An 18,894-nucleotide genomic window follows, 5' to 3' on the forward strand; every position below is an offset into this window, starting at 1 on the left:
ATTCTTGTAGTAGCTTAAAACCAGAACACTCAGAATATGTAAAATAGTGTCATGAGAGGCATTGGTTTTATGCTCAGCTAAGACAAGCGTCTCACGTTTCCCCAGTGAGAAATTTTACGTTGGAGGGTGTTTCCCTGCCTGCTGAGGTGTTCTTCCCCTTTGGCAAATCTCTTGTCTGCGCACCTTTAGGCATTTCAGTAACACCACTGACGTGATGCCGCATTCCTGCTTGTGCTTTAGTGCTTTTCTCTGTTGCAAACATGGTGCCATTTTCCTATTTTAATGGTGAGAAAAGGTACTGCATGGGTGCGGTCTGCTCTGTGGTCTGAGATCAGGTCATTTTATGTGCGAGCTCTGCGTTTTTGCCCATGGCTGGTGCAGGAGAGATTTAAACTGCTGAATTAGTGATGGGAGAGTTGTCTTCTGTTATTGCTTTCTTGAGCCATCAGATGCAACTAAATGAGTACTGTGCCACAGCCAGGGTCTATGTCCACTCTCCTGCAGTGTGGGAAGGTTCATTTCTGTATTATAAGCTACATTTGAGCCTTGAAAGGTTTGAGTTTGTAACCTAAATTTAAATAATTTCAGTTACTTAACCCTTTTCTGATACTATTTTTAAGGTGAAGAAAAAAACCCTTGCTTAATTGTTTCACCAGAAAGGCAACACTGGCTTTACTGAAGTTTTCTGTAATAAATTTTGCTCTTTCTGCTCTGCACCTCACAGTTTGTAGTGAAATATAGAATCTGGCCCGTTAACTTCAAAAGAAGTTGTGGTTTCAGTAAACTTTAGTACTAGATTGACAGCCATTGTTGGCATGTGTTCTGATAATTCATGCTTGTAAACTGGAAGGGAAAGGAGGTTTTACCATTTCAGGAGGCAATGCCTGTGGCCTTTCAAAAACTGATGTGTGGTATTGGTGTAGTTTCTCAGTTTATATCTGTAAAGGCGGATTTTAGTGTTATGTGCTAATAGAAGTGAGGAATTAGTTTGACAGAAAGAAGTACAGTTTAAAAAAGCAACAACAAGAAAGTCTATGAAGTCTTCCCTTTTGACTCTGTGATAATCTGCAGTTGGGTTTCATGCTTATCTCTGTGCTACTGCCAGTTTCTGATACATGTATACCTTTCTACAGGTATGTTCTTTTTATTATAACAAATGAAATGTCAAGCTACTTTTATAAGCCTAATCAGTATTAAGAGCTTGGGGCTTTGGTTGTGTGAATGGTTTCTGCAAACCTCGTCCTTGCAGCAAGCCAGCTGCTCTGAACTCAGCGCTCGTGAGCACGTACCACAGAGATAAACATGATGCAGCATACCCCAGCAAGACGGCAGGCGTGTGGGCAGGCACAGAGTAATTCTTGTAATACCAGTTCATGCAGTTCACCTTGCAGAAGCTCTTTCAGGTGTCCACACTCCTCTTTTAATCAAAAGAAGTTGAGCAAGACAAACTTCAGCTTTCATTTTCTGTGCCAGAGAAGTTCACCAAGTGTGGGAGGAAGCAGCAAAACAGAAGCTCTGGAAATACTAGAGGCTGAAGCAAGGAAAAGGGCCTGGCAAAGGTTTTCATTTAGGAAGCTAGGGCTTGCCAGAGGAACACTTTGGCCTTCTTAAAAGTGTCCATCTGTCACTCAAGTACGGTTCATGAAAAGTAAAATGTGATGTACCTCACTGAAGAAAGCTTGTTTTTTATGTCTGCAAGTTTCAGAGACGCTTGTAAGACCCCAGTTTGCAATGCTTAGTCTTGAATTCTTAGTCTTCTGTAATATTATCTGTAGCAGGTCATGTGTTTCTCTATGCTTGATGTAGGTAATACTGCAAATAACAAGAAAATGCTATTAATTCAGCACTTAAAACACCTCTGTGCTTACAAAATTCTAGTCATGGTAAGGTCCTCAGAAAGATATCTTAGCCCTGGGAAGTAATAATTTTTTGGTTGATATCTTTACTCTGATGTTTGGTCTCTGATTGCGTTTTCAATGTTATACAAAATACGCCTTTATTCAATGTAAAATATACCTTATCATTAGGGCCAGCTTTTTTAATGACAGGTGAGTAAGCTAATGCACATTGCCTCCATTTTCATCCTCAGTAAAGATATGCAAAGAAATTGTTTCCTTGGATTGCAATTTTTCTTTACCCTTTTTTTAAAAAAACGTTTTGCAAGTCTTGTAGCCAAAATGTATAGTTCAGTTTTTGCAGCAGTGAAGCAGTTGTGCTGTTTAGTTTCTAAGCAGAACTGATGGTGATGTGTAGCCATGCCACCCCAGCATGAGCTGCAAGAAACTCTGGTAGCAATACCAGAGTTCCCTGTTGCCCTAGGGGAACCTGGCAGTGTGATTTAGGATGGGCCTTTTAATAAGGACAGCCATTCTATATGAGTTTCCATTGTGCTCATCCGTTTTACTGAAGCACCAAAGAAACTTTCCTGCTGCTTGTGTCTGGGTGTTGCAGTTGTACTCAAGTATGCTATTTTAACAGTGCCAAGCTGTTTGCTAGTAAACCTCAAATACAAGGACACTGAAAAACTCTGCAAGAGACTTTGAGGTTTTAAAAAGTACTTTGTATGACTGTTACGTACAGATAGAGAGCCAAAACTTGATCAAACAAACACAGCTACAAAACCACTTGAGTATTTTGCTCCTAGGCTTGCTATATCCCTGTCACCGGACCTGATCCAGGGTAGGTCACAGTGGTGCACATAGGGATTTATGGTTGGAGTCTATAAAGCAGCTAAAGCAAGCAAAGGGTATTATATGCACTCTTTGCATATTTTCAGTTTTCAGATTCAGTTTTCTCCGTGCCCATGGGTATTGCAAGCAACTACATACATCCTTTCTGGCAGCAGGATGTGGACAGTTCAGCTAGGGTGTCATGGACAAGCTTTCCCTTATGGTGCTGAGGTGCTGAGGTCTTGCAGAGACAACCCTTCTTGTATTCTGGCAAGGACAGTTTGCCCACTGCTGGGTGTCTTTTGGAGGCATCAGCTACTGTTTCTGACAGAGGATCTCACTGTTTGGCTTTCTCCCGTTGAATGATCCTGTCCATCTGGCGTTAGGGTGCTGGAAAATGCATCACCAGACGTGTTAGGGGGGAATTAAAGTTATGGAGTCTGCTTCTGCAGTGGATGCTGACAACAGACCTGTTACTGTAGGTTTTCTTACTCAGGATTTTGCTGAGCATCCCGTAAGCTGATCTCTGAAATTCTGGCAGGTGTCACAGCTATGCTACCATAGTCATATGCTAGTCAAGAGGAAGGGTTGAAAGTCTGATCCATTGTGATTGACTGCTATTATGTCCGGCAGATGTTACTTGTTCCATTAAAAAGAAAGTGTTTTTTTTGTTGTTTTGTTTTGTTTTTCCCTCCCTCTTAGGTGGAACGTATTGGGTATTCAAGGAGCCTTACTTAGCCTCTTTGTGGAGCCAATTTACTTCTCTAGCATCATCTTGGGGAGTTTATATCATGGGGATCATCTATCCAGAGCCGTATACCAGAGGATAGCAGAGATAGAAGATCTACCACCTCTTTATACACTCAACAGACCTTTACTTAGTGGCAAGTATCTAATGGAGAAGGCCGTGCCGGTAACTAAGTCTGTTCCAGTAGCAATGTGATTTTGCAGTTCTCAAAACCTTGCAAATTATGTATTGTGAGTAAACTGCTTTCTGGTTACAACAGTAAAGTTATGGTCTAAATCTAAGATAGATACTTGGTCAGAAATACCATAGCAAGGACCCTTCGCGAGTTAAAAGGTGGAAAGAACTAGAATATGAACCTTTGGATGTGGGTTCACATAATTGCTGTCTGGAGCATACCCTAGCAATATGTGAGGCAAGTTGAAGGGCCCGGCTTAGTGAAACCTCTTCCCACCCCTGAAATAGTGTGTTAGCTCTCACTGTCACTTCTCTTGCCATTGCAGATATTTGTTGAACCGCCGTCATTAATCAGTATGCCAAGATAGACACATTTGATTCACAAATTCTAGATCAATAACCAACTAAATATGGATGGAGAGAACATCTCAGCTGCCGTTGGTTGTATTTTCTTTTTATCATCAATCTCTGTTGGATGCAGCATTAGCTTTAATTAGCATGGCACCCAACTTGTTTGCATGACCCAGTAATAATTTTAATTTCCACTTTGTAGATTAATGCAGAAATGCTGCATTCAGAGCCCAGTGGCACATTCTTTGGGAATATTTTTAATAGAGTATTAAATATATCTGACAGACAGCAATATGGCAAGCCCCTGCTGGTGTAGTTAGTGGTTGTCTTTTGCATCTGCTGTTGAAAATTTAAGTACCGTTCTTTGGCATTGTGCTGATCCTAGGCTCTAGTGGGGCTAAGAGGAATGGCAGTATTTGAATTAACAGCTCATAACTCCTAACTGAGCTGTGACTTTCAAAGAAAAGTTCTAAACTGTCTTAAAGTCTAATACTGCTAGTTACAGCAATGCTGTGAAAGCTCTAAAACTGAAATCTCTTATCTTTCCTCTGTTGCGTGCATTGCTTTGTTCTGTAGAGCTTGGCTTTTGGCATGTGTCTGTTTATTTTCAAGGGGAAGAAAAAGCTCAGTATTTTAAAGCATGTTTAAAGTTGACATGAATTTTTAAAACAGATTTAGGGAGGGAGTGAAGAAAAGATCATATTGAACAACCAGCATTTCTTTAGATAAGAATGCAATTAGTAAGGATTCCCTAAGCCAGAACATATTAAAATGTTAAGTAATGTATTTGTCCTTGTATTAGCAAATAACAGTTACAACACTCACAGCACCAAATATTAAATTGTTATATGGTCTTTTTCTGCCTGATTTGTGAGAATTTTTATCAGTTCTTCAAGACAGCAGGTTTCAGGTGGGGTGGGAGGAGTTTTTGTTATCCTTTTCACAGCACATAATAGTGCCTTGTCTTAAAAATTATCTTTCTGCAATATTGTTATCATCTAGTTGCCATGAACTAGCACCATCTGTTTAAACAGTTCAGCTGGGACTCACTAAGCAGCAGAGAGAGTTCAGAAGTGTTCTCAGCTGTAGGGTTTTCATGAAAATACGTGTCTCAAAGTTGTACGAGAAGCTGATTTGGGAGGTTGGGTGGAGAATTGTGTTGATAGATTTTATTTTTTTTTTCTCTACTGGTTCAGTTTTGAAAACTAGTCTTCTGACCCATGCTGCTGGATTCAGCTGGGGCATTTATGTAGCTACCCATCTGCTTTTTTATTCACACATTTTACAGTGTATTCTTGCCTGGGATAAGCACCACAGAAGTGCCTGTCCCCAGTTCTGTGTTCCTCCTGGTACACACACAGAGCTGCGTGATGGTGGCTCATTTCTACCAGAGGATAGCTGTCTTTTCCACTGTCTCACGTGTTTAACTGAGAAAGTATTGTAAAAACTGTGGGGTTTTTTGTCTCATAAAACAAGTTTTATGTCTGGAGGAACAATTGCATTAAATCAGACTGAGTTACTGTTACCTAACCACTAAAAATTTTCTTCTAATCATCTTTCTTTCCTCATAGGAGTTTTTCTACTTATACCTCCTTTTCCCAGCAAGTCAAATGTAAACATGCATATCAGAATAGCTGATTTTCAGCCAGGGGATGCTGGAAATCTGTATGTTGGTAGAAAACTCCCTCCCCATGCTGACTTTTGGAAGCCTTTTGGTCGCAGGGCCCAACCTTTTGGGATCCCTTTAGCATGCTGCAGCACTGTGGTCACATGAGCTCTCCCTGAGAATTGGCCAGCTCACTTGAAGAGAAGACAGGTTTGAATCTTGTGAATTTCTAGAATAATCTGAAAAGGGGTCAATTTCTCAATCAAACAGAATGTGGATGATTGTTTGTATACATCAGCCAATAACAAATGCCAGTCTGCAGGGTAATCTGCAGAGACTCTTTTTTGAAGACATTGTGGGATTTAACCCAGGGTGGAAGTAGGGTTGGCAGAGCTCAGCAATCAGAAAATCAGCCCTTGAAAATCCTTGAGAGCAAAAGTTGTTAAATACAAGTGAGCAAATGCAAAGTTTTCCCTGTTTTAATGTCTGGTCAGTTGATAGTTTTCTTATGCTTTAGTTTCTCTAGACCTTCCTGTCTTTTACCAGAGTATTGTCAGAAATGACGTTATGGTGGTTTTGACCTGTTCCTCATGGTGCTGCTGACAGGTATTTCCTATTTTGGTTCTTGGCTGAAACATCCTGGAGCAGTGTCACATCTGCTGTCACCAGCATAAGAACTGGCTTAGGTAAAACCAAGATGTTAAGATACAATCCATCCAGTGCAGTACGCTCTTCCACAGGTAGTTAGGCAGTGAAAAGCAAAAGGAAATAGTAAGCCTCTGCAGATACCTCCTGAGAATCACAGCAACAACCTGCGGATCAGGGACATCCTGAGTCAGGTATTAAGATCCTTGTGGTTAGAAATCATTCATGAACTCCTGGTTTTTGAACTCGTTTAAACTTTTTACCATCTGCAGCCTCCTTTAGTAAGGAGGACTGTAGGACATGTAAAGATTTTTACGATGGAATTTCCTTTCTGCTAATTTAATTAGATGTTCCTCAGCACTCTGTATGATACAGGCTATAAGCAGTTGTCATGGCACTTGTCATGATGCTCGGTTTTCTGTATCTGCAATATTCCTACATGTCTTATTTTTTGAAAGTTGAAAAGTCTGCTTTCTTGTTCCTTGCATGGAGACCCTTCCACATAAGGATCATCCCTTCCATTTTACAATCATGTTTTTGAGCTAGTGAGGCTGGAGCAGCACCTGATAGAGCAGCAGTGCTTACTTATATAGTGGCACCATGATATTCTCTTCAGTTCCATGATCTTTCAGTAACAATTACTAACATTTACTTTGCTTCTTTTGATTACTGTTGATCATTGACCTGACCTTTTGGTAGAACTGAATACTAGAAAATCTCATTCCTGAACGCTAATATCCAGCTCCAAGTCCACCACTCCTTATACAAAATTGCTTTGCTTTTTCCTCATATGTATTACCTACTGTTTATCTGTGAGGAATTTAATCTGCCTTTTTGTTGCCAAGTCACCCAGTGTTGTGAGGTTTTTTTCTGCTACTCTTTGCAGTTTCTTCTCTTAATATTCTTAAATAATTTAGTATTATCACCAAGCTTATTCACCTCATTTTTTTCCCACACATACTATCACAGTCTGCACAGAGCTTGAAGGTCTCCAGCTGTGCTGGCTCTTCCCAAGGAGACTGTCTTCATCCAGGTGTCCATTAAGTCTGTTTTTAAGGTACACATTGAACGAACAGGCCTTCTACTTGCTGGGCTCTCCAAGAATTTGTGTCACACTGGCCACCTCCAGTCTTCAGTTACAAAAGGCAGGTTTTTGTGGAGTCCTTCACAGTATTGCTGTATTTACATTTGTACCTAGTAGTGTGGTATCATAGTTCCTGCAGCCTTCCTGGTGCAGATGTCATGTTTATTGGCTGGTAGCTCCCTGGCACACCTCTAAACTCCTTAAAGATTGGAGTCTCGTTGGCCACCTTTCTGGAGATGTTCTGGAGAACTTGCGTCGTTTGAGAGGTTATATATCACAACTGCTGTTCCTGCTGCCTCATCTTTAGTTTCCTTGAATGCGGTTGAATATTGTCTGGGTGCTGTAACTGGTGTTTGCTTACTTCATAGGCATATCCTGGAACTATTTTTACTGACACCTCAATTTGAGGTGGCTCCTCTGGCACGTTGCCTGTGAAGAGGGGCTCCAGCCTGGGAACCCACCCACCCTTTTTGTAAAACATTCTTCCGGTTTTTGTACATAAGAAGACTTTAATCACCACGGCAAGAATGGTTATTGTAAATGTTCATGCCTCAGCACTTCTCTGACTGTTGTCCACATTTTTTTTTTTAACAAAAATAAATCCTTCAGCAGAACCTTTGGTGATTTTTTTGGCTGTTTCCTTGGTACCTTGTCCTCCCATTCACACTGGTGTTTTTCAGCTCCCTATGTCCTTTTTTAATGAAGCTTTTTTGAGCTCTGTCCTCAAAAGAACTGTCAAGCTTTATTATTTATATAAGCACTGGCACAAAGAGCTGTGACCTTTGCTTTTGCTTATTATACCCCATTATAATAATGTTCAGCAATAAGTTCTGAGCAATGTTCTGTAAATAGCTTAGTTATATGAGTTTTCAAAGGAGAATGAAATATTTTACTTTCTATCCTAGCTTTCTTTCCTGTTACTAGTTTCAGCTTATCGTGCTATGTTCACGTCTAGATTTTGAGGGGAGAGTTAAGATCCACCTAGAGTGTGATCAGATGCTTTGCTTTTGAGATGACCTTTATTCTCTGTCTGTGCTACCCATGATCCACCTTCAGGCCATCTCTGCAGGGTTCATGCAGATAATTAAGCAGCTGAACAGGGTGTTGTTATTTAAGTTTGTTTGAAATTCTGAGTCTGTTTTTTTGTAATTTATTTAATTCATCAAAATAACCCAAGGAATGCAATTGTATAATTGCCATGGAAATGTAATGCATACTGGATGTTCAGCTTCCTCATCTTTACTTGATTTGCTTGTGTGGGTGCTTATAATGTCACAGGTGTCTGAGTAGCTGACACCTGGTTTGTGGTGTCACAGGTGTCTGAGTAGCTGATACAGCAGGAGCAAATGCTGTTTTGTAGTACTCGATGAACTATATCTGATACCTGTACTTGTTCAGCAGTATATGGAACAAAAGCAATAATATAGATGTCATTAAAATAAAGATAAAATATGACTGATCTGCCTGTCATGTGGTGGCAATTTCTTAGCCCTCTTGTTTCGGTGGTTTTGGTAAAATCAATTTTTGATTAAGAGGTTTATCAGCAGGGGTCTGTTTCGCATAAGCTTCACAAAGCAGCCTGATTTTTACATGCTTTTGGAAACTCAGAGTTGAGATTTGTCTTGTGTGTACCCAAAATTTACAATTTATTAGGTGTTCAGGTTCAAGCCTTGTGTTGTATGCGTCAGAGTGGCAGTGTTTGCACTTCAGTGGCACAAGACAAGCTGTGTGGTGCGTGACCAGCTCCTGTTTTCAGGAGGTGTGATGCACATGTTTGTTCCCACGCCTCAGAAGGACCACAGCTGTTGCGATGAAGACTTTTCAACTCTCCTCTTGTCATAAAGCCCTATTCCTGCTGGGTCTTCCTTGAGCATTGCTTGAGTGATATTCTTGATGGTACCTGCTCAGCAGGGACCACTGTCTGCCCTCCCAGATGGGTCAGTGTGTGGGTCCCACATCCCTGCTCACTGATGTACAGATCAGTGGGTGTAGATCCATGGCATACTGCTGTATTACAGCTCCTGCGTGCACCTCTCCAAAAAGAAATCAGAAAAGAGCTCTCCAGGAAACTTTTGTTCTGACTCTCAATTTTTTAAACTTGTATTTTAAGAAAATGTGGAATGGTAGTGTTATTTTTTATTATTTACTTATTCACTTAATTACTGGTTAACAGTCGTAGTGACCAGGTTGACATAAACCAGGTGTAAAAATTCAACAGCTTCAGGAAGTTCAATATAATTGATACTTCAAAATGTTTATTTATGAAATGAGGAATTGATTATAGTAAACAAACTGAATTTCACTGTGTCATTCAGACCTCATAGGCCTCACACTCTCAGCGCTGGGCCCAGAAACCCGGGCCAAGTGAGTCAGTCCTGCACTCGGGTGCATTAGACTGTATTTCAAATATCAGCAAGAAGTGCATCTTGCTGTAACGCTTATGTTCGATTTATACAAATTTGCTAGATTTTATGAAGTGTAGGACCTAGCATAACCTCAGAGTAGATTTGAAATAGGTTCTCAGTGAGAGTTGCCTTAAAGTAAAAATGCAATCTTTATTGATTGGAAAGAAGAAATTGCCCTGTTCCTTTGTTCTCTCCTGGTGAAACAACTGAGACGTCTTAAGGGCAGATTTTTGCCACCCCTGTAACGTCTGCAGGATCAAATCCGATGTGCTCCTCAGCTTTTCTATAGCACACACAACCTAAGCTCCTGGCCCTAGCTGCTGCTTGCAGGTGCCGTCCTGCTGCACGTGCAGGAGAGGAGCTGCACGTGGGTGGCAGCGCCTGCTGTGATCTTCAAGCATGGTACTGCAGTCGTTACACACAGTGTGTCTCTGCAGCATGTTGGGGTGCCGTGGGGGAATAAATCCTGCCCCAGGCAGCCTGGGCAGCCAGCCAGCCGTGCTTTGCACTTGGGTTAGACTTCTGGTGGCTTTTCTTCTCCATCAGCAGAGATGAAGCCATATTTGTCACGCAATTTAGTATCTGAGAAAAATGACCCACATTCTTTCTTGAGTCCTGCAGTTTGCCATTTCTGGGCACTGTAAGTAGCAATGGGCACGTAAAGTGGGGTGGCAGCTGAAGCACAGCCAGATCTATGCGGAAAGAAATGTCTGCTGGTTTTGGCTTTCTGCAGAGGATGCTGAAGATGGGGCTCATTTTGTCTAATTTGGATGCCCACAGCATCAGTGCCGCTGCCTGTGCCGGTCACACTGTGCCCCAGCATAGTCTGTAAGAAGGAGGAAATAGATCCTTAGTTGGTGAGGCATACTACCATCTCGTATCACTGTTCTGACTCAACTCCATTTTTATGAGGGAAAGTGGAAAAGCACGTTGCAGGCACTTCTAAATAAGCACGACCTCTCCAAATAAGAATGCCGTCCAGAGTTGTTGGCTGAATTGTAACTGAGTGTTGAAACATGACAAGGGTTTGTAGTTTCACACCCGTTTTGAAAGGAGATAAGCAATACGCACCTAAATTTTTACAGCTTCAGAGTGAAAGGGAATTGACTGGAGAGTTACACCTGTCAAAACCTCACAGTGTCTGCTTTTTTCCTACATTTGCCTTGTCCTGCTACTGAGTGAGCTCTGAGAGCAGAGGTTTCTTGTGCAGGAGTGGAGCAACTTCTTTTTTTTCTGCTTCATAATTATTTGCAGGTTAATAATTAGGTCATTGGTTTGCCCTGTAGGCAAGACTAGATCCTCCTGAGATGGATGTGACAAGGTGCTCATGTTACTGTCCCCACGGACCCTTGCCACAGGTCTCTCCGCAGCCCCCCCTGCTGAGGAGGCTGGTTTCTCATGGCTCCAGCAGGGCATGCTTGCCCTGCTAGGAGGGACAGAAGGAGCGAGCACTTTAGCCAGGATGAGAATGAGATGTGTGCATGGTGGTATTTCCACGAGTCAGTGAAAAATCTGCAGGAAAATGTCCTTGGAATCACAGATCCGCATGTCAGACAGCAGTCTTAGCTTAGCAGTGGGATTTCAGTAGCTGTGCTGTACAGCTTACTCCTCAGTAAAAACAAAAATCAGGAGTTAGTATTTACTGTTGTCATTAAACATCGCTTTTCTTTCAGGTATTAGCAATGCAGAAGCCCGTCAGCCAGGGAAAGCACCAAACTTCAGTGTGAACTGGACAGTAGGAGACACTGGTCTTGAAGTTATTAATGCTACAACCGGCAAAGATGAGATGGGCCGTGCATCTCGCCTTTGTAAGCATGCTTTTTACAGCCGCTGGATGCGTATTCATGCAAAGGTATGTCTTCCAGAGTGCTAGATTTTCCACTTAATTCTTAATGAAATATCTGTGCATGCTGCTTGCTGTATTCAGGAGCCGTTTTCTGAGCCTGTTTTAAACTGAGCCTGATGTTAGCCACTGCTCCATGTAGTAATGGAAAAGAACGATGTGTTTGTTATTCTTCTGTGTTTATCTTGATGATGTCTGGTCCAAAATGTGTATAAGCATTCTAATAACCCTTGGTTTATAGCTAAGTAAACAAAGGGTGCTATCTCCTTTGAGCTTGCCTTCTCATTTTAACTCATTTGGAAGGATAATCCCAGTTTCACTGCAGTCAAGAACCTACTAGGATTTCATTCTGTCCTCTCTTAGAATGAAAAGCTACAAGAAAGTATCTGTCAGTAGTTTTTCAGGATTTCGATTTCTTCCACTGAAGGAAGTTGATAGTCCAGAGACAGCGAAAGGCAGGCTGGCTGAGGTGAGACTAGTCCCAGGGGTGCCTCTGCCGTGCCGTGACACGGCACGGTGCTGGGGAAGGGCTCGCTCTGCAAGAGGCAAACCTTGCCATTGGGAACAGTTCTGTGTACTTCCCTGCCTTTGCCTGAACATTTGGTTTAGTGGTTCATTAACTTGTTTTAATAATAGTCGTTTTAATAACTCAGTCACTCTCAAACTGTTTGGCTTAATAGTTTCTTGTCTCTCTTCTTTTCTCGTCTTTAACCCACACAGCTTTCCTCTAGCTTGCGCTCAAAGATCCTCAAGCCTAACCTGTACCACGAAACCAAGCAAGGAGCCACTGAGTATCAAACTGCCAAAGAGTGTTTGTTTAAAGCATTCCTGAAGGCAGGACTCGGAGCCTGGGTGGAGAAGCCCATAGAACAGGATCAGTTTTCTCTCACGGTCTAATTCACAGACTGCACATCACTTTGGAAAGGGGGTTGTTCTGGAAATTCCTGGTGTCCAGCATTGCTTTCTGGCATCTCCACAGCTGTCAAAACATCTTTTTACTGTTTGGAGTTGGGCTTTTTCCTTTGTTTTTTTGAAACTTCATAGTAACTTTCTGTTTTGCCTAAGTATTGAAAATCAATGATGATCTGACACATAATTGTATATTTTGTTATGGCAAAGTAATTTCTGGTGTATTTCTAGAAATACTTTTACTGTAGAAAACTTGCAGTAAGGCTGTCCTTACAGTATACAATGACTCATTTTTTCTGGGTTAAAAGATTTTTTTTTTTAATTCAATGTCATCAAGTGCATGAAGAAATGAAAGTTTCTCTAGGTTTTACACCACACTTTTAGGAAGTAGCTTAATTTTTTAAAAAGAAAATAGGTGACAAAGCTGATTCTACTCCTCTGTTAACTTGTATTTGAAGTGCAGCTATTTCTAGCATATAGACCACAGAGCCAGAATGGAGTCTGGACAGCTAGTTTTTCCCCACTTCCTTGCTCTTTAAAACCAGCTGCTGAAAATTTCATGTCTTTGGTGTATGTATTTATTAGTCTGTGACCCAGTTTTTAACATGCAGCTTTTTATTCTGTTTTTAAAAATACATTTACCTCCCATTTATACACATTGTGAAGTCTTCATTTTTTTTTACCATTGTAAACTGGAAACAGCAAAATAATTATTTGTAAGTTAAGAAGTTTAGTCTATAACATGCAGAAACTTGTTTAGAAGTAGCTGATTTGTATATCCCAGGAACTCATCGGGATACGATCGTAACTGTTACAGTGATATGACAACTTTAAAAAAAAAAAAAAAAAGCTCATTTTAAGGGCACTAAGCCTGAATTGCCAAAACCAGACACTTGCTGGGTATTTATTGCCCTCCTCTCAGAAATGAAAAGCTCTTGTATGGACAGAAAGTTGTTAAAACTTCTTTCCTGTGAGTTACATCTGCTTTCACCCAAGTTATCGTGTCTCTGAGATTTCATTGCCTTTTGGCTTTACACGTGTGATGATCTTCATGAAGCTAATTAGGTAAGTTGCTCTCAAATGTGCTTTTGTTTGTTTTGACAGTTACTTAGAAAGGTGTTTTTCCTGAAGGTGTAGACACTTCTGCTTTATGTAAAAATGTAACATAGAAGGGAAATATTGTGAGTTCAGTTTGATTAACTGGTATATAGAAGGCACTTTTAAAAACACTTTTTAGTACATGACGTTTAGGAGCGGGTGAGGCAATATCTGGTATGGCTTCTCTGCTTACAGTGTGTTTCCAAACATGTCCCTTGGCTCGTGCCCATCCAGGTATCACCTGTGGTTTCTGAAGAGCATCTCAGATGTCCTCCGTGTTCCGTTTGCAAACGATGAAGGTGATGGTTCATGACATGGGAGTTCACCTGACAAACCGGTGCACCACTGCTGCAGCTGTTGGTTCCTGCCCCTCCGCTCCACTTCACCACCCCTTGCTTGTGCTGTGTGGGACATTGGATCAGCGGGCTGGTCCATGCTTTGAACTCAAGGGTTACTTTTAGACCCACATTGGGTCAGAGGTCCAGTTTAGAGTTGTGCTGGCACATCTGCGGAGGCAGTGGAGTGGAGCATGGGTCCCTGCAGCCAGCTTCATGGCCAAAGCTGTAACTGGAGTACCTCAGCCCCAGCATCTCCTGGGGGTTTGCAAATACTTGGGGTGTTGGAGACTTTGATGTAAAACCCCTTCTGGCCAATCATGCATGCCAAGGAGATGTGCTCTTTGTTATTGCTCAAGTAGGAACCCATTTTCAGCTTCAAAAAATTATCAAGCTTTGATCATTTAGTTCAAGTTGAAGTCAAAGCCTCTGGGTTAGCATCTTGGAAGTAATGCATTGAGGTGAAAGCAATGTATTGTGGATAATAGCAAGCACTGCTGTAGGAAGGCAAGCAAGTCTGTGGCCTGGTGGTCCCCTCGGAAAAGTCTGATGCTTCCAGAGGTTACTGCCTTTTCCAGATGCCAGAGGAACAAATGTTGAAAGCTGTGTTAATTCAGCTTCATTGTCAACTTAAGCCATCCTGTCTGCTTCTCATTAAAACCAGAAGTGATCCCATGGCCTCTCCGAGCCCAACAAGGCTTCTGTGGTTGTCATCTGACTGAGGCTTAGGCTGACCTTCTAAAAATAAAAGGAATTTAATTGTGTGTGGTCAGATTTTGCAAGTACTTGGACATCTGCCTTTGAGATCAACCTTGTCTCGTTCACGTTGCAGAAGTTCTTTTGTGGCTGTAGTTGAATACATGTATAGGTTTCTGCAGGACTGAGGGAAAGCTGGTTGCACTGTATGTGTTTTCTTGAAATCATTACTGCTCTCAGATGAAATACACATTTTTAAGGGGCTCAGTCTATTGATAAATAAAGTCTGTTGATAATTTTCGGCACATTATTTTTACCCATCTTTCTGAAGTGCTCATTCAAAAGTTGGTGTCTCTCTGGATTTTTTTGATGACTAGGAAAGTATTAGCTCAAACTATTTTTTTTATGAAGTCACAAATATGAGCAATATATTTAATTATTATTATAGACATAGTTTTTTAAGCAGTTCGAATAGAATGACTGAAATTAAACTGTAAAGGAAATACGTTCCATGGCAAAACCTCTTGACAAAGGAGTGGTGTCAGGTTATTTATGAGGAATGAGTTCTCTTGTTTATAATTCTGGGATTTTAAAAAGTAAGAAGTTTTCCAGGGTTGTATGCAGTCCATATCTGTCTTCTGGGAGTCAATAAAATACTGCTTGGCTTCCTTCACTTGCTTGTTCCTTTTTGTGCAGTTAATATGTGGAAAGAAGTTGGGATTGCTGATGCTGCAATCAGTTGATGCTTCTGTATTCCTCACAAATCACTGTCACCAAGCAAGAATGGAATGGATAGTGATGTATATAATTTCAAGTGACTGCAAAAGATAAGGTAACTCAGCTTCCAGCAGCTGCTGAATGTTGTGGCGGACCTTTCTGTTGGGAGCTGCAAGTCTCCCCAATGGGTTGCGAGACTTAGCGGTCTGGTCTGAAAAGCCTGGGCTGAGTGGACAGGAGCTGGCCTGCACAGGGACTTGCAATGCTGCTCTGCGAGCTGCTTTGGTTCTTTTAACTTTTTTTTTTTTCCTTATTTTTGATTGAGTATGAGTGTTTGTCTCAGGATCTTCAAAGAACTTCAAGAGTGACAACTTTAATGTTGATGAATACTTGAAATCTAATTTAAGGTGTTTTTCTCCAGATAGTCTAGCTATAATGAAGTTTGTAGGTTAGTAAAATAGATAATTTTAAATATAGATGTTTGAAATATATATGTTCTGCAGGATCATTTTAAGAAAATTTGGGCTTAAAGGTTAACACTTGAAATATCGGTTATGGATGTACTCAGGACCTGGTAGTAATAACTGTAGATTATTTCTCACTGCTTGTGTATGAAGCGTGTTGTGTGTAGGAGCTTGTTAGCGTGGATGTCCACGCAGCCCCGCTCGCCCTCCTATAGCTAGTGAATGGTAATCGTGACTCTGCCTACTTAGGGATGGACAGCAGCGGCGTTTCTGTATGGTTGGTGATTTTGATCTTCTCATCTTAGAGAAATCTTTTCATGACTAGTTACTGCACAGGAGACTCAAGAGTAGAAGATTTTTGTGTGCTATTACTCTGTATGTCCTCTAAAATAATTTGCAGCTGTAAGTCTAAGGATCTCAGAGCTGGTGTTGCATTTTATCAGTTCAGTTCTGTGATGCTCAAGAGTGCCGTTGACCCAAGGGAAAAAAATAAATCTCATCCTGCTCTCTCAGTGAAAACGTGCATGAAATAAGGCTGTTGGTTCAGAGTGCTTGGTAGCACAAAGCACAGAGTGTGTCTCATGGAAGAGTAGTGCTGCCTTTTGAAACGAAGCTGTCTTTTTTTAAAAAAATAACCAACCAGGAACTGAGAATAAAATCTAAGAATTGCTCAGTCACGGCATAATTGAATTTTTTTTTTTTTTTTTTTTTTTTTTTTTGTAATATCAGTGGTTTTCTAAATAATGAAGATCATTATTGCTGTTCCTTAAGTTAGGCTTTAATGCTTGGGAGGTTCACGATTGCAGAGAAGCTGTGCTTTGAATTCCTTGCATTTTTATCATCATAAAATGTCCACTGTGAAAATTATCCCAAAGTTTACTGAAAAGGAAGAACTGCAATCGAGATAATAAAGTCAGAACAAAAATGTCTAATGTTATTTAAAACTTAAGAACCCACAGAAATAAAATGTATAAAATGTAATTATCCTGTCTCAGAATTGCTGTGTGTTTGTTTTGGTTGGTTGGTTGTTTTTTTTTCCTAATACCAGGTTGAGTTGAGTTTAAAAGATTTTTATTCAATTCGAGTTTAAAAGATTGCATCTTTACTTAGCGTGCTCCTGTTTGAGGAGGAGTTGGTGTTTATCGCAGGGTTACCTGGAGCTCCCAGAGGCACAGGTTTTGAAAGGTGCATGAAGTGGATTTTGGCAAGGGACACTGGCCTGGGTGCTGTGGGGCTGGGAGGGAGCTGGGGCAGGGCCAGGTTCCCACTGTGCCCCAGTGCCGTGGGCCTGGGCTTGGCTCAGCCTGACATGCTGCAGCCGCTGCTGCGTCCTCACCTGACTGAGACAGGAGGAGCGGGAGAAGCTGAAATTGCTGCTTTCTCTAGTTCCTAAAGCAGGAATGATGGCACAGGGTGGGATTTCTGCTCCCTCCTGCTCTCCAGCAGAGAGGCCCTTGGGCAGGAGATGGGGAGCATGGGCCAAAGGAATTGTTCCCACTCCCCTTTCCCAGAGACATCCCAGCACAGGCGGGCCCCAGTTGTCTGTAAATTCAAGGCTTTTAGGGTATGTTGGGCTTGCTGCCATTCCTGCATGGAAACAACTGATCTAGAGTATTTGCAATGATTTTGGGTTGACCCCCAGGGAAGAAAGGTTGCATGGGTGTCTGTGGCAGACAGGTTGGGTGTTTACAGCCACAGGATGTGTGGTGGTTCATCACTAGGCAGGTCTTTGTCCCCGGAACACACTCAGGCGCATAAAACTAAGGTCCTGAAGTACCACGTGCTGAAGCTGGTACCGTGCTTCTGATAAAACAACTTCTGTTGTTTCTGTTGAGCTGGTTGTGGTAGGAACATTGCAAACTGACAACAAGCTGTGCAAAAACCAAGCTGTGACTGAAATCCTGAACCGTTTATAGCTGGTGGAGAGCAGATAGGACTGGAGTTTCTCCTTGGATCCCGTCAACATATGGTGTTTTTCAGAACCTTTGCAGCCAAAGGTCTGTCCCATCACTTGTTAATAAATGGGCCGTTAGTTGTGCCAACAGCATTTGCATGTGCAGGAATGAGTTTTATGGGTAGCTATGTTTTGTTTTCTTCAGTCATTCTGGAAAAGAGGAATTAAGAGATGTGTTTGCTTCAGTACAGAGGGCAGCCAGTCCCAGCAGATGTAATGATTTAAAGAATTTCCATTCTCTGGAGGGAAAGATCCATAGTTGAGGTCACCGCAGTATTTTTTCACATTTTTAATATCTTCATTGTTACCATACCAATATCATTTTTGTTGTAGTCCGGCTGAGACGTCTTTAAGAAATTTAAGATCAAATGTGTGTGTGAATATATATTTATACATATATATATATATATATAATATTGCTGTATATTATTTGCATTAACAGTTATTCTTCCCCAATCTTCCTGTGTGATAGTGTGAATACATTAGCTTTACATACCTGGTGTAAGGATATTAGTGAACACTCTCAGATACTGCCCTCGACAGTTACTTTCTCCATTCATAATCACAACTTTGAAGACAAGACCTCATTTTACCTCTGGTTTGTCACTTTCCTCAAGGTACACGTTCCTATCCCAGTGTCACCGCTAAAGCACAATTCATCGGTCGATTATTCTAAGCAATGACTGTTTTGCATACTACCTTGCTTTGTTTAATTAATGTTTGTACAGAGATTTGAAAATATAAAGAGCTATATCATTGATAAGTTTCATCATTGTTTTTGTATATTGATATTGCTAGTGGCAGAAAAAAAATAAGCGAAGCGTCACAGAATACTGTGTGCCCTTAAAATGGTGGTTTTGGTTACATCCTAAAGAGGTAGTGAGGAAGTAAGCTGAGGGTGTATTTCTGAAGCTGCCCATTTGATCTTGAAATCGCAGCTTTTGCAGGGAGAGAGGGAGAAAAGGATTGTACGCTCGGGAGCACACGGTGCTGCCTTGCGGAGAAAGCGGGAGTGCCTGGGGAGCGCAGGCGCCTGCAGCTGGAAATGAGAAGCTCTGAAGGTAGGAGCTGCCCTCCCTGCCCCCCGGACACCAACCCGCTGCCGGGGTGCGGTGTTGCTGCTGCCCAAAACATGCGGCAGGTCTGCAGCTCCAGCAGGGACACGTGGCTGGGTGCGGGGATGGCTCTGTGGCTGC

At 41.6% G+C, this 18,894-nt stretch overlaps 1 protein-coding gene across 1 annotated transcript in view; it reads left to right on the forward strand.

The window, feature by feature from the left end:
* ADARB1 (adenosine deaminase RNA specific B1) overlaps positions 1–18,574 on the forward strand; it is an 89,024-nt gene extending 70,450 nt beyond the window's left edge. Inside the window, exons 9-11 of the mRNA XM_074910216.1 lie at positions 3,372–3,553; positions 11,356–11,534; positions 12,246–18,574. Coding sequence (XP_074766317.1) covers positions 3,372–3,553; positions 11,356–11,534; positions 12,246–12,422 — 538 coding nt within the window. The 3' untranslated portion in view covers positions 12,423–18,574. The remainder of the gene's footprint in view (positions 1–3,371; positions 3,554–11,355; positions 11,535–12,245) is intronic.
* The last annotated feature ends 320 nt before the right edge of the window (positions 18,575–18,894 follow it).

The sequence above is a fragment of the Athene noctua genome, chromosome 7 (genome assembly GCF_965140245.1).
Source record: "Athene noctua chromosome 7, bAthNoc1.hap1.1, whole genome shotgun sequence".
NCBI lineage: Eukaryota > Metazoa > Chordata > Aves > Strigiformes > Strigidae > Athene > Athene noctua.